General features: G+C 38.5%; 1 protein-coding gene across 1 annotated transcript in view; it reads left to right on the top strand.

Moving 5' to 3' along the window:
• Nucleotides 1-14966, top strand: part of MAN2A1 (mannosidase alpha class 2A member 1) — a 138726-nt gene extending 123760 nt beyond the window's left edge. Inside the window, exons 21-23 of the mRNA XM_080572773.1 lie at nucleotides 1177-1371; nucleotides 9913-10023; nucleotides 12011-14966. Of these exons, the coding sequence (XP_080428899.1) occupies nucleotides 1177-1371; nucleotides 9913-10023; nucleotides 12011-12163 (459 nt within the window). The 3' untranslated portion in view covers nucleotides 12164-14966. The remainder of the gene's footprint in view (nucleotides 1-1176; nucleotides 1372-9912; nucleotides 10024-12010) is intronic.
• The last annotated feature ends 278 nt before the right edge of the window (nucleotides 14967-15244 follow it).

Here is a 15244-nt window from a genome sequence, read left to right as displayed (position 1 = left end):
CATATGTTAAATTGCTACACTGTCAAATGTATTTAATGCTTGTGCAAAGGTATAAATAAATATGCGTGCACACCTCAAAACAGGAATTACTGTTATGGTTGTTCATTACAAACTGACAAATGCTTCCCCCCTTTGCTTTAAGTATCTCCCATTTATTATTTCCATGTTTTCAACCTACCATAAAATGCAAATTTAAGATCGCAAAGTTTAGGATGCTGTATTTTCAGTAAACTTTCTGCAAAGTTTTCACTAAATATCACCTGTTTAACCACAAATAAGTAGGGATTTATCTGAAGTATGTGAAGAAAAATAAGTGCAAAAGTAATTTTTCACATTTCTTGCTTGTCTTCCCTAACATTCTAAAACTGAAAGTGCCTTGTAAAGTTTCTTTGTTTTCCTTTCTGGCTTCTGTGAAGCTTTGAATTACTGCTCTGAACATGAGGACTTAATCATTTCAGGGCTTGTGACACAGTTTCTGCAGCCGTGTAAGAAGCACTGCAAGTACAACCTTGTAAAAACTGGGGAAGGAGTCCTTTCAGTTCCTGCTGGTGTGATGCTGAAATAAAGCTGCTGAATGAATTCTTTTTTACTGCCACCAAGACAAAGATGCTAGTTGGAACTCTCCACACCCATACCCCCCACAAAACAAAAAAAAAGGGGGGGGGGGGGGAAGTGCAGTTTTCAGAAGTTAGCTCTAAAAAGAAAGAGGGAGGTAGGATACAGGTTAGATGAATCTGAAAAAGGAGGAAAAAATAAGAAACACAGGGTAGAAAAAAAACGTAATAAAAGAAGCCTGCAGAAGACTAGCTTGCTGTCAGTATTCAGGTAAATACTGAATAGTATAGAGCAACTTGCTAGAGTAGTAACTTGCTTGTTTCTCTAAACTGCATTGTTTACGCAAGAGCTAACTTGGAAGGCTGCACAATAGTGTAAAAGGAGATACCTAAATTATCATTTTGAAAGATGTACAATATTTGTAAATCAGGAGGGTTTCCTAATATCAGAAAAGAGAATTTGTGGGTGATCAGAAGTTTCCAAAAGTAATTAAACATATAATCTATAAATTAAAATTTTATATTAAATTAGTGGATTCATATATAAAGGAAATTATTTAGAATTTTAGACATGTTGGTATAGTAACTTGATCTTGAAAGTATTTTCTCTTGTGTTTTGCAGAATGAAGAGAAGGCATCAGTCAGTTTTCCCTCGCTTCTTAGCCATATGACTTCTTCTTTCTTAAATCATCCTGTAATTGCAATGACAACATATGCAGATTCAGGTGTCCCAGAGATGCTTAATACTTTTTCTCCACTCATGTCATCTATGCCTTGTGACATTCATATAGTTAATCTGAGGACAGTCCAATCAAAGGTAAGGTCAAAAGGATATTTTAACAAGCAAACTTTTTAATATAGTCCAGTCAAGTACTTTATTCTAGGAAAGTAATTTGTAAATTTCTTATTTGATAAATTGTATAATAATTACTAGTTTTTGTTAAGGTCAGTAAACTTTGTTCTGGGTACAATCGTTTTTGCTTTTAATAAAGCATGTTGTTTAAAATCCTCTGATTCCATTTGGTAGGCTTAACAAAAGCCAACCACATTATAGCACCCACTGGAATACGTTCTTACAGTATTTTTAAGCTTCGGTACAAGACCTATTTTAATTATGCTAACGTCAGCTTACAGTCTATGGTTCCTGTGAAACTGTTCTCTGGTATGTCTAAAAACCAAACCCAAACCTGTTCCATATCTTTTTGCTGTTGTTGTTTTTGTTTTTCTCTGCAAAAGAACTTACACAATTGTAAACATCATATATAATTTTTCTGTTTTGATAAGCTACAGCGGAAGAGTGCTTTGTCCCTCCTACTTCCACCAGTCCTTGTAAAAAATTCTTTTCAGCTTTTCAACACTTTTTAAAATGTAGGTATCTAAACTTCATGCTGTATTTCAGTATTGCTCACCAGTGATGTTACCATAGATGAAATCCCTTTTTCATTCTGCCATACTTAGATACTTACAGGCTACAGTTGTCCCTTCTCCCTTGGAACCTCTATGGTGGCTGAGGTAAAACTGCTCATCAATAAGAACCTCAAATCATATTCAGAATATTTGCACAACTTTCCATTAATTACTGTAAATATATCAGTTACACAGTTCATCATTTTCACTTTCATTCCTTATTTTAGAACTTAAACAATCAGTTCACTTCTCACACCTTGTTAGTAGTTCAATGTCATATGAACTCCTTCATCTGTGACTGTTATTTTGAATTTCAAAGTGAACTAACTCTTGATTCTGTGGGTCTTACGCCTTTGAAGAGTTACAAAGAAGCTTCATACTGAATTAAATCTTTATGTGAAGTGTATGTTCCACACTTTGCTGTAAAAATCTTGTCATTTTCCTCAGCCAGTTCAGCGCTGCCTTTTTTCTTCAGCACATCAGGTCTGGGACAGACCTTCATGAACATGACAACTTTTCCACTTTGGGGCCTAAATTTCTTCCCCATGTTTGTATAATTTTGTCATGAAACCCATGAAATGGAAGACTGGTTCTGCATCAACCATTTTGTTCAATATTACTCATAGATGAATTTTACTACTTTATCTGTGCTATTCCAGGCATATTATCCCAGTCAGCAGAAGGTTTTCAGAGGCTATGATTTCTTGCCTGTCCACCACAGTGTAGTTCAATGGTTACTTCACTGACAGCTCCTGAGTTCGCAGCATTATGCTGTGCACTTCAAAGTGAAAATTATTAGTGTTCATAAGACAGAGGCACTATCATTATAGGTACGGAACAGTTCTTCCCCACAGTGGAAATGGTACTATGCTATGCAGAGAATGTCTTGCATGCCAAAAGGACCTTTTCAGTTTTCTCCTCGCTTTCTGCTTCCTTTCCCCATCTTCCAAGAATTTGAATGACAAATGCCATAATTCTGGCTAATTGATGCAGTGCGATTTTTTCCAGAAATTTAGATTATTTATGTATTGCTTTAGCTGTTGAATCATAGAATCAGAGAATCATTTAGGTTGGAAAAGACTTCAAGGTCATCAAGTCCAACGATCACATCACTCTAGAAGTCCACTTCTAAACCATGTTCCTAAGTGCCACACCCACATGTCTCTTGAATACCTCCAGGGATCGTGACTCAACCACCACCCTGGGCAGCCTGTTCCAGTACTTAACCACGCTCTCCATAAAGAAATTCTTCCTGACATCAAATGTAAACCTCCCCTGGCACAAGTTGAGGCCGTTGCCTCACGTCCCATCACTTTTCAGCTGAGAAAAGAGACTGACACCCTCCCCGCTTCAACCTCCTGTCAGGTAGTTATAGAGAGAGCAGTGAGGTCTCCCCTCAGTCTCCTCAAGACTAAACAGTCTCCCTCGCTTCATAACTCTTCGTCTCTAGTCCCTTCACCAACTTTGTAGGTCTTCTCTACACACCCTCCAGCACGTCGATGTCCTTCTTGTAGTGAGGGGCCCAAAACTGAACACAGTACTTGAGGTGCAGTCTCAGCAGCACTATGTACAGGGGGACAAACCCTTCCCTAGTCCCACTGGCCACACAATTTGTGATGTAGGCCAGGATGCCATTGGCTTTCTTGGCCACCTTGACACACTGCTGTCTCGTGTTCAGCTGGCTGTCAGCCAGCACCCCCAGGTCCTTTTCTGCTGGGCAACTTTCCAGATGCTCTTGCCTGAGCCTGTACTGCTGCATGGGGTTGTTAAGACCCAGTTGCGGCACCGCGTGTTTAGCTTTTTTGAATGTCATGTAATGGGCCTTGGCCCCACGGTGCAGCCTATCCAGATCCTTCTGCAAAGTCTTCTTGCCCTGAAGCCTATCGACATTCCCACCCAGCTTGGTGTCTTTGGCAAGCTTACTGAAGGTGCACTTGATCCCCTCACCAAGATTGTTGATAAAATATTAAAGAGAACTGGCCCCAGTACTGAGTCCTGGGGAACATCACTTGTGACTGGATGCTAACTGGATTTGACTGCATTCACAATGACCCTTTGAGCCCAGACAGTTTTTTACCAACCAGACAGTTCATCTTTCCAAGCCATGAGTAGTCCATTTCTATAGGAGAAGGCTGTGATTCTGTAGAAGGATGTGACATTTGACAATCTCCAGTCATCTGGGACCTTCTTGGTTAGCCGGGACTGATGGTAAATTTTTGAAAGTGACTTGGCAAACACTTCTGCCAGCTCCTTCAGTACCCTTGGGTGGATCCCCTCTGGCCCCATACATTTGTGGGTATCCAAATGGTGTAGTAGTTTGCTAGCCATTTCCCCTAGGCTCACAAGGGTTTCATTTTCAGCTCCCTGTTTCTGACTTCCAGCACAGTGAGCTGGGTACCCTGAGAAGAAGTAGACTTACTAATAGAAACAGGCAAAAAAGGCATTAAGTACCTCAGCTCTTTCCTCAGCTCATCACTGTTTCCCCCCACGTTGAATAAAGGATGGAGATTTTCCTTAAAATACCCTTCTTTTTTTTTGTTTATGTGTTTATAAAAACATTTTTTTTTATTGTCTTTCAGTTTAGTAGCCAAGGTAAACTCTGTGTGGGCATTGATCCTTTGAACTGAGGTCCCTGCAGAACATCAGTGATCAAGGGCTGAGAACTCTATCATCTCATCATCTCTGTGTCCAAGATGGCCTCCAACCATCACCCACAAGGCCTTCGCTATGGACAAACAGCAGTTCAAGTGGGGCACTTTCCCTAGTTTGTTCCCTCTCTACCTGTGTCAGGAAGTAATCCTCCACACATTCTAGGAATCTCCCTGTTTGCTTCTTCTCTGCCATATTTTATTTCCAGTAGATGTCAGGAAAGTTGAAGTCTCTCATGAGAATGACTGCTAGCGATTGCAATACTTCTCCTATATGCTTATAGAATGTTTCTTATGCTTCTTCCCCCTGGTCTGTAGTATACTCCTACCACAGTATCTTCCATGTTGGCTTTTCCCCTGACTCTCACCCAGAGACACTCAGCCTTTTCATCACCATAACTAAGCTCCATACAGTGCAAACCTTCCTTAATGTAGAGGGCTACCCCACCTCCTCTTCTTTCTGGCCTATCTCTCCTGTAGAGTCTGAAGCTATTCATCTCCGTGCTCCAGTTGTGTGAGCCATCCCGCCATGCCTCACTGAAGTCTATGATATCACAGCCCTGAGACTGGGCTAAACATTCCAGTTCCCCCTGCTTATTTCCCATGCTACAGGCATTTGCTCAGAGGCATTTAAGCTGGGTCCCTGATGAAACTGACTTACATGGCTGGCATTCTTTTGTGTTGCTCTTCAGGTGTTCTCCCTGTTCCTTTTCCTATCCCTGGGCAGCCGTTGCTAATGCTGACATCAACGTTCCCCTTCCCCAGCAGCTTTCGTTTAATTTTTTTTTTTTTTCACCAGATTGGCAAGTCTGTAACTAAAGATGCTCTTTCCCTCCTCAGACAGAGCTCCCCATCACCTCCCAGTAGATGAGGTTTCTCAAAGCAAGACACATGATCTAAGTAGCCAAATGGCTGTGGCACCATCCCTGTAACCATTTGTTCATAGAATCACAGAATATCCCGAGTTGGAAGGGATCCACAAGGGTCATCGAGTCCAACTCTTGCCTCCACACAGGACCACCCAGAAATCAGGCCGTGTGTCTAAGAGTATTGTCTAAACACTTCTTGAACACTGACATGCCTGGTGCTGTGACCATTTCCTTTTGGAGCCTATTCCAGTGCCCGACCATCCTCATGGTGAAGAGCCTTTCACTAACCTGAACATCCCCTATTGGAGTTTTGTGTCATTTCCTGAGGTCCTGTCATTGCTCACCAGAGCAGAGATCAGTACCTGCCCCTCCACTCCCCCACATGAGACTGCCCACTTGAAACTGATTTTCAAGAAGTGATATTACAATTTCACATAAGGGGTACCAAAAAAAGTAATCCTAGGATTTAAGGTAGGAGTCAGAATGCATGAAAATGCATTAAAGCATAAATGAGAAAAAGGGAATTTCTAGTTTTCTGCTCCTCTCAGAGGGAAAAAAAATGCTATTGTTTTAAGATACATGACCCTGTCATGGAAGAGTCCAATGCCTTATCATTTGTTTGACAAAGATTTTGCCTACCGTAAGTAGACAAGACCTCAAGATTTAGAAACGGATTGCATTTGTCCCTTTATACTGAATGTAAGTGCATATTTTTGTCACGTTGTTTGCACTTTGTGATGCATGTCTGTTAGCTTACAGTAATCAGATAAAAAATGTTTTAAATGTTTTTTTCTCTCTCATCCAAATTTTAGCAGCATTGCCTTGGGATACTGTTTATAAGGATGCCTAGGATTTTTAATTTTTTTTCCTTCTAGCAGCATGATATGAGGACAGCATTTTACTTCTCAGAGATCAAAATCAAATCAAGCTTTGACAGCTCTTCCAAGAAAGGCAGTCAGAGATTTGATAGTATGGTAGTTAGGGAATTTTTGTCGTATAACAATGTGAAGTTTCACAAGACTAAAGATATTCCTGTTTGCTAAAATTTGAGAAATTTGTTACGGGTTTTCATACAGATGGTGTAGTCATGTTTAGAAGGTGTATGTGACATAAATTGGGTTCGTCCTTGCTCAGACATTCCCTTAGGCATTCATAGACCTAATATAATTTACCTAGAGATGATAGAAGAAGAGATAAGTTATAGTAGATATGGAGACTGTGGCAGCTTGCTCAGTCTTAAGCCATAGATTAGCACAGCTTAGGTGTGTTGTTTCTTTTCTTTTTTTTTTTTTTAAACTTGGATGCTGTCTGCGTGTTAAAGTCCTGGGAAGTCTAAAAGGTTGTCTGCTATATCATAGCTGTTTATACTTGGCAGAACTCACTTGCTGAAGGTGTCATTAATTGTTTATTACCTTTCTGTTGTAAACATTTTGAATCTTAATTAAGATAATATTTAATTTTAAAAACTTAAGAGATGAAATATTCATGCCATCAGTTGAAATGCATTTGTTATGCAGATGACAAAAAGGTAATTCTACGGGATATAGAGAAAGTGTTGATATCCATTACTCTCGTCATTTTTAACATCAATTTACCCCATAGGAAGTCAAGCTTTTGCAGTATGAACTTTAATATTTCTCTAATCTGATGTTTAGGCAGACAATAATACTTTGTGTGCATAAAAATGTCTACTTTTAAGTGCAAACTTTTTGCCACATCAGTGACAGTGAAAAACAGAGTCAGGAATTAGAGTTGGAGACTGAAAATAATTTTTTTGGCATCATTATTAACTTAATTTAGAAAGTTCCAATAAACAATATAAGAACTTTTTCAACCACCAAGGATATTACACATATTAAACCTATTTAAATTGTCTGACTGTAGATACCATATGTTAATTAAGAACAGGATTTTAGGTGGTTATAAGCTGTGCTGTTCATGAAAATCTTATCAAACTGCGATTTGTTCAGGCTTTGTAAACTATGCAAATGTTTTACTGCAAAACATCTCATTTCAAGTCCAAGAAATGCTGAGTAAATTTTTGCTATTTTAAATGGAAAACTTCCTTAGAAAACACTTAAGTTTATCAGTTTTCCATTTTTTATCATCTGAATGAGTATTTACTAATGTGAATTTGTTGTACCGTGAAGCAGTGACATACTGTGGTTCAAAGAAGCTGGTTCAAGCTGTTCCAAGATGCACTTTGTTAGGAGAAACTTGGTTTGGAACTGAAGCCTTAATTTAATGATATCTTTTGTTTGTTACATCTCCAAGAGTTAAAAATCAAAAAATCATAGAGTCATAGAATGGTTTGGATTGGAAGGGACCTTCAAGACCATCCAGTTCCAAACCCCTCCCATGGGCAGGGACACTTCCCACTAAACCAGGTTGCTCAAAGCCCCATCCAACCTGCCCTTGAGCACTTCCAGGGATGGGGCATCCTCAGCTTCTCTGGGCAACTCATTCCAGTGCCTCACTACCCTTACAGTGAAGGATTTCTTCCTAATATCTAATCTAAATCTACCCTCTTTTAGTTTAAAGCCATTAGCCTTTGTCCTATCACCACACTCACTGACAGAGTCCCTCCCCAGCTTTCCTGTAGGCTCCCTTTAGGTAGTGGAAGGCCGCTATAAGGTCTCCCCAGAGCCTTGCCTTCTCCAGTTCCTCACTACCCTCAAAGTAAAGAACGTCTTCCTAATATCTAATCTAAATCCATTCTTTTTTAGTTTAAAACCATTAACTCCTTGTCCTTTCACTACACTCTCTGACAAAGAGTCCCATCTCAGCTTTCCTGTAGAACCTCTTTAGGTACTCGAAGGCTGCTGTAAGGAGCCCCCTGGATCCTTCTCTTACCCAAGGCTGAACCCCAACTCCCTCAGCCTGTCTTCATAGGGAGAGGTGCTCCAGCCTCTTGATCATCATCTTTGTGGCCCTCGTCTGTACTCGTTCTAATACTTCATGTCCTTCTTTTGCTGGGGGCCCTGGAGCTGAACACAGTACTTCAGGTGGGGTCTCGTGAGAGCAGAGTAGACAGGGAGAATTACCTCCCTCGTGCTGCTGGCCACGCTGTTTTGATTCAGCGCAGGTAGGATATGGTTGGCTTTCTGGGCTGCAAGCGCACATTGACGGCTCATGTTGAGCTTGTCATCAATCAACACCCCTAGGTCCTTCTTATCAGGGATGCTTTCATTACATTCTCTGCCAAGCCTGTATTTGTGCTTGGGATTACCTCAAGCACAGTGCTTACTGGCATAGGTTTCTCCAAAGCAGTAGGTACTCATTGAAGTACCAGAAATGAATTAACTCATGACAGAGATTATTGGGAGAAAGCATCAGTACAAAATTCGAATAAAATGGAAATAAATTAATGTAAAAAAAGAAAAAAATAATTTGAAGAGCTGGTATAATTGGAGATCTTTTGATGACCTTATGACCTTATTGAATATTTAATAAGATGAAGAGCTGAAGAATGTAAAAAAAGAATACAATGAAATAAAATAAAATACATTAGAGAAAACAAATGTTGAATGCGAATGCAAATGTTGAATGCAAACAGGTTGTGACAGTATGTAGGACATCTCATTATGGGCCATTCATGTGTGTGCTATGAAGATAGCTTGCATGCATATTCATCTGTAGTGTGAAGAAAAATTTCTGTTACTCTTACTGTACATTTTCATATTTTTTTACATCATAGTGTAAAAGAAAAGGAAAAAATCTGTAGCAATTGAAGTTTCCCAACCATGGGAATCTTCCTATGCTCTAGGAATATGACTTTGTTTTCTGAAGTACATGTCTAAACAAGATTCTGACTTGAGGCGTTTATTCTTGTGACCATTTGTCCTAAGTGATTTTAATTGTTTGGTTCAAACTAGAAAGTTGAGATTGTGGATTACTCTGTTGTCTACTGAGGCTCAAGAGCACTATATGTCTTATCTATAATGATTTAATATTTTTACTAGTGTGTGGTTTCACACACATCCTAAGATGAGTGAGATTTCAGGGAGCAGATTTGCAAAATGAAAAGTTGATACGACATAGTCACAATTAAATTTGAAGCTAGCTATTGTAATTACCATAAGTTTGTTTTAGTTTTGCCATGTAATTTATCTGGGAAGCCAATTAATACAGCTATGAAAGCTGCTCTTAAATTCTGAGTCTGCTTGTACATGTGAATTTATTGATCTCTGAACTCTTCACTACTTAAGTTCATATTCTTTAGTAATTTGTATATCTAATATCACTTTGCTATTTAATTATTTTTATATTTAGTCTTATAAACATTAAAAGAAGCATGTCTGTTCAGTCTGAGCTGAACATTATTTAAGGCATATGTGGTTCCATAACTTTAAGGTAATAATAATCTTTTGAGGTCCTAAAATGTCTTGCTGGCTCTACTACTTTCTGAGTAACTGTTATTTTGTGTATTTGCAGGTAGATACTGAGCCATCAGATGAAGCTGCTCTGATTCTTCACAGAAAAGGATTTGATTGTAGATTTTCAAACAGAGACATGGGTCTACTCTGTTCCACTACTCAGGGAAAGGTATACTGACATTTTATGGGTAGTTTACCTTGCAAGTATACCAGGAACACTGCTATTTAAGTCAAATTATTACTCAAGTAAAGGTAGTAATTTCTCAAGAGTTTCAGGATAATAGCAAAATTGAAGGTTGTTTTCAGTTTGATAAAGATGGGCATCTGCTGGTGTGTGGAAATGACCATGTAAGCATCTGCAAGTAAAATTCTACATCAGCTTTAGCCTTACTGACTTCCCATAAATGTAATTTTCCTATAATAAAATCTCTCAAATAGTTTTTGAATAGTGTAGTATAAACAACTCTACCAAAGAAATAGTCAAATTACATATTCTGTAGTGTATTCTTTTGAATAGTGTTAGTTAACATCCGCAAATTGTGTGATTGCTACTTTGAAAACTGTTTATTACAGCATGTCCTTTGTCTTCCAATGCTCCCTTACATGACCTACACCATTACAAATATCTGAGTGGTTTGCAATTGCTATTGAATTGGTGTGGTATGTAAAATTATGAAATGTAAATCATAAAACTATTGTTGTGTTACAGACAGTAATTTTTGTCATCTGTGGTGGTTTTACTCAGCTAGACAGCTGAGCTCCACCACAATGGCTCTCTCACTCCCCCTCCTCAAAGGGAAAGGGGGAGAAAGTATGATGGAAAGGGCTCAAGGGTTGAGATAAGGACAGGGAGAACACTCAGCATTCATCATCATGGGCAAAATAGACTCGGCATAGAGAGACTAACATAATTTATTACCTATTACTAACAAGGTAAAAAAGTGAGAAACTAAGAAAAAACTAAAAAACTAAAAAGACCTTCCCCCCATCCACCTTCTTCTATGTCCTCCCCCCAAGTGGCACAGAGGAACGGGAAATGGGGGCTGTGGTCAGTCCCTGCCGCTTCATCTCCGCCGCTCCTTCACGGTCACTCTCTGCCCCTGCTCCATGTGGGGTCCCTCCCACGGGATGCCGTCTGCCCGCAGGCAGCAGCTCTTCAAGAACTGCTCCCACATGGCTCCATACCACGGGGTCCATCCATCCCCCAGGAGCAAACTGCTCGGGTCCCCCCCGGGTGGGCGGCAGCTCCCCCCAGACCGCCTGCTCCTGCGTGGGCTCCTGTCCAGGGGCTGCAGCTCCGGCCCGGGGCCTGCTCCTGCGGGGGCTCTCCATGGGCCACAGCCTCCTCCAGGCCACATCCACCTGCTCCACCGGGGGCTCCTCCACGGGGGGGCTGCAGCGTGGAGATCTGCCCCATGTGGGACCCATGGGCTGCAGGGGGACAGCCTGCTGCACCAGGGGCCTCTCCCTGCACAGGCCACAGGGGAACTGCTGCTGCGTGCCTGGAGCACCTCCTGCCCTCCTGCTGCACTCACCTGGGGGGCTTCAGGGCTGTTGCTCTCCTATTTTCTCACTCCTCTCTCCCAGCTGCTGTGGTGTAGCAGTTTTTTGTTCTTTTTTTTCCCCCTTCCTTAACTGCTATCTCGGAGGCCCAACCGGCATCACTCCCTGGCTCAGCTCTGGCCAGCAGCAGGTCTCTTCTGGAGCAGCTGGGGCTGGCTCCGGTCTGACATGGGGCAGCTGCTGGGCTCTGCTCACAGAGGCCACCCCTGCATCCCCCCACTACCAAAACCTTTCCACATAAACCCAATACATCCTCAAACCTTTAAATAGATTTAGGATTTTCTGAAAGCAGAAGAATAGCTGTTTTTTTTTTATAGAAACAAAGAGAACTTTAAATATTTCTGATCAATTTTTAATATATTGATTTAGCTTACTTGATTTGAAATGTGGAAGCAAACACTACCTAAAAAGTTTTAATCTAGTGTACAGTATCTTAAGCATTGTTCTTAGAAATGTTTGGTGGTTTTGGTGCAAGAATTGTTATGCTGATAACTTTGAAATGTATCTAACCAGGATGTTAGAGATTAAATTGTAGTCAATTTTAAGGTACATACCTAGTTTTCTTTTTCTTTTTTCTTTTTTTTTTCCTCCAGGTAAAGGTGCATAAACTCTTTAACAAATTCAGTGTGGAAAGTCTTACACCTGCATCTTTATCTTTGATGCATTCACCTCCAGATGCCAGAAATATAAGTGAAATAAATATGAGTTCTATGGAGATAAATACATTCCGGGTTCGACTAAGATGAAATCTGGTTTTAATACTCAGATAGAGAAGAGGAATCTGCAAGTATGTCTCCTCAGAGTTTCACGTGCAATAAGAAGCACATTATTGTTATTCCAGCTTCTGGGTACTGTTATTCCAGCTTCTGGATACTGTGAGAAAAACATGCGTTCTCTAATTTTTTTGATCAACACAGTGAAAAGCCATGTTGCAAGCAACCTTTTTTTTTTTTTTTTTCATAAAATACCAACATCAGTGTAAGTTAATGCAACAAGTGAAGAAATTTCTAAGGATGTTAACCTCTCAACAGATTAAATCTCAGGTTAAATGCTAGCTAATGATGTTTCTGGTGTTTTAATTTTCCTAAGAAAGGGATTGGATTTTAAACAGCCTTCTTTGCTGATTATTGATAAATTTATGTACAAATAATTCTGAGTAGAAAGCCCTGATACAGCCTGGAAACAAATGGAATAAAATGTTCTTGTGTAGTAGCTAATGTCCAAAAACTTGCAATCATTTATATAAATAACAATAATCTCAATTTATTCCACAATTAATTTCAACTCATTCAACAAAAAGGGGATCTTTAATTGTGGTAAAATGAAAGCCTGCAGTACTTGTGACAAGTGATGGTAGATTTTAATACTTCTACCATTCACCTGAATTATGTAAATAGGAAAACATGAACCTACAAAATAATTTTGCAATGGAAATGTTTAATAAAACTCCCATTTTGTTACTTGACACACTGGGATATGTGCAATTACTCCATTATCATACATGATGAGAAATGTCCATACTTGTCATGAATACAAGATTTTTTATAAAACTCATTTAGATATTGATGTTCTCTGAAATGAGTTTTCTATTTCAAGATTACCATATCAAGATAAATGTGCCTTATTTTTTGATATGTCTTGTTACAATTTTGGTGTCTATGTTAATGTTTTTTGGGGAAAGGTAGTTTATATAATACTTAAGCTGTGTATCTCCTATTTGACAATGCTGGCCGCACTCTGATCTATGTCCTCCTGCACCAAGTTTGTACTATCTTATTCTGAACATTTTGACTATTTGAATGTATTAAAATGATGTCATAACATGAAAAAAAATTACTGTAAAATCTAAATTCAGTTGCTTTCAAGGAAATTGCAACTTGATGCAGAGAGTTGATAGTAAGCAAGACATAGTTTTCAAACCCATCAAAACATGTGCTTGCCTGTCACACAGACTGTGTGACCTGTGCATTCAGAATCATGTGCCTATATTAATTTTTCAAACTTGCAACCTCAGTTACATTGCCAGTGTTCACATGTTCATATGACTGAAGAATGGAGTCTTACTTTTTGCTTTGTTTTCACATATTAAATAATTCGTATTTAGTGCTGAAGCCATTCAAGTGTGAAAAAATTCCCTAATTAGAGCTACTGTTTACAGTTAATACATATAAACATGCACTTGAGTATGATTCCATTTACTAGTCTTCATTTATCTTCACACCTCTTACTTCCATCTGTTGTTTATGCTTTCCAAATATCATTGCTTATCTTCAATAATATTGCATGGAAAGTCATTGTAACTGATAAAAAGGTGTGCTATTTTCTAACTCTAATATTACCTACTGTATTTCATTTCATCATTATTGTTCCACGATATATCAAATTGTATCTTGTAGCTACAGGCTATCTTAAAAGAAAATGAAAGTGAAATTTTAATTTCATGCATTGTCACGGGTTGGATTTCTGTCAGGATTGCGTAGATTTCCCTATTTGATTCAATCTACTGTATGTTTTGTAGTTAATGGAATACTTAGCAGAATCTGGTGCAAGTTATATAAAAATGTAAGAACTACTAACCACAAATGGAAGAATCAGATGGATCCACTAAATGGATGTTTTCATGCAATAAACATGTACTGTAAGTTTTCTTAGCTATAGTAATTGAAAATACTTTTTGTTGTTGTTGTTGGAACTCAAAGCTTGGTAAACTTGCCAGCAGAAGGCTCTCATAACATTTATTTTATTGCATCTTCAGCATTAAAGTGCTTCAGAGACTTTGTGTGTTCCGTGCAAGAGCTCTTTCAAAATACAATTTCAAGTTTTGTTAAGCAGAAACGTAAAATTTTGATGCAATAAAGTATTTTGCCTGTTGGAATTGCTTCCAAAAATGTAATTCATATAGCATTGTACCTTTTTCTTTTATCGTCAACTGTACAATCATGATGCCTGAATCTTTCTTAACCAGCAGATTTAGTCTATGTTCCTTTATTTTGCATTTGTTTTCTGTAGCAACAGAACAGCCTTCAATTTGGGATTATTTCTAGAAATCCTTAACTGTGTCAAAACTCCAAAGACTGAAAATAAATTTTATTTTAATTGGTTCAGAATGTGGCTATTGATGTTTTTAAAGTTTTTTTTATTATATTGGATATTTCAGTGAAGTTCTTGTTTTTCGACATATTCACCATCTAATTTGGTTTTTTATATATATATATATATATTTCTTTCTATTTTTTATCTGCTGATTTTAAAACTACTGGTTAAGAGAACCAAGCATCCTTACTTTCAACCAGTATGGTTTTAAAGACAACGCTGTATAAAAAAAATGGCTTAAAACCTTGTAATTGCTTTCCATACTAGTTACACCTGTACTGTTTTTTTTTTTTATTTTTATTTTTTACATTCCTATTAAATATCTTTGTTTTTACTTGCTCATATTGTCTGAAACAACTGATTTAAATTGAAGGCTTTTGATATTTTCTCTTGGAAGATTTTCTATCTTATGGGGATATGTAAAATAAAATCTAATAAAAGATAATGGTATTGTGAGATGTGTTCAGTGTCATTATTTCCTCTTCCATGACCAGTTCAAAAACAAAATAAAAGCAATCATAACTTCTGTAGGTAGGTTCAGTATCAGTAACATTTGAGCATTATCTGTAGTAAGATGCACTGGTTATGAAAGGTGCTGTCTACTTCACAGGTAGATGTTAAATTCAGAGATCTAAGCATGTGTGACAACAGGGAATGGGATGGGCACTTTTTCCTTCACAAAAGAAACTTTGCATTGAGTAAAATAGGAGATGGTTCTAATGTAGTAAAAGGTG

This window comes from Anser brachyrhynchus, assembly GCF_964034855.1.
Source record: "Anser brachyrhynchus genome assembly, chromosome: Z".
NCBI lineage: Eukaryota > Metazoa > Chordata > Aves > Anseriformes > Anatidae > Anser > Anser brachyrhynchus.
The sequence above is the reverse complement of the archived record's forward strand: the minus strand, read 5'-3'. Positions and strand labels throughout refer to the sequence as shown.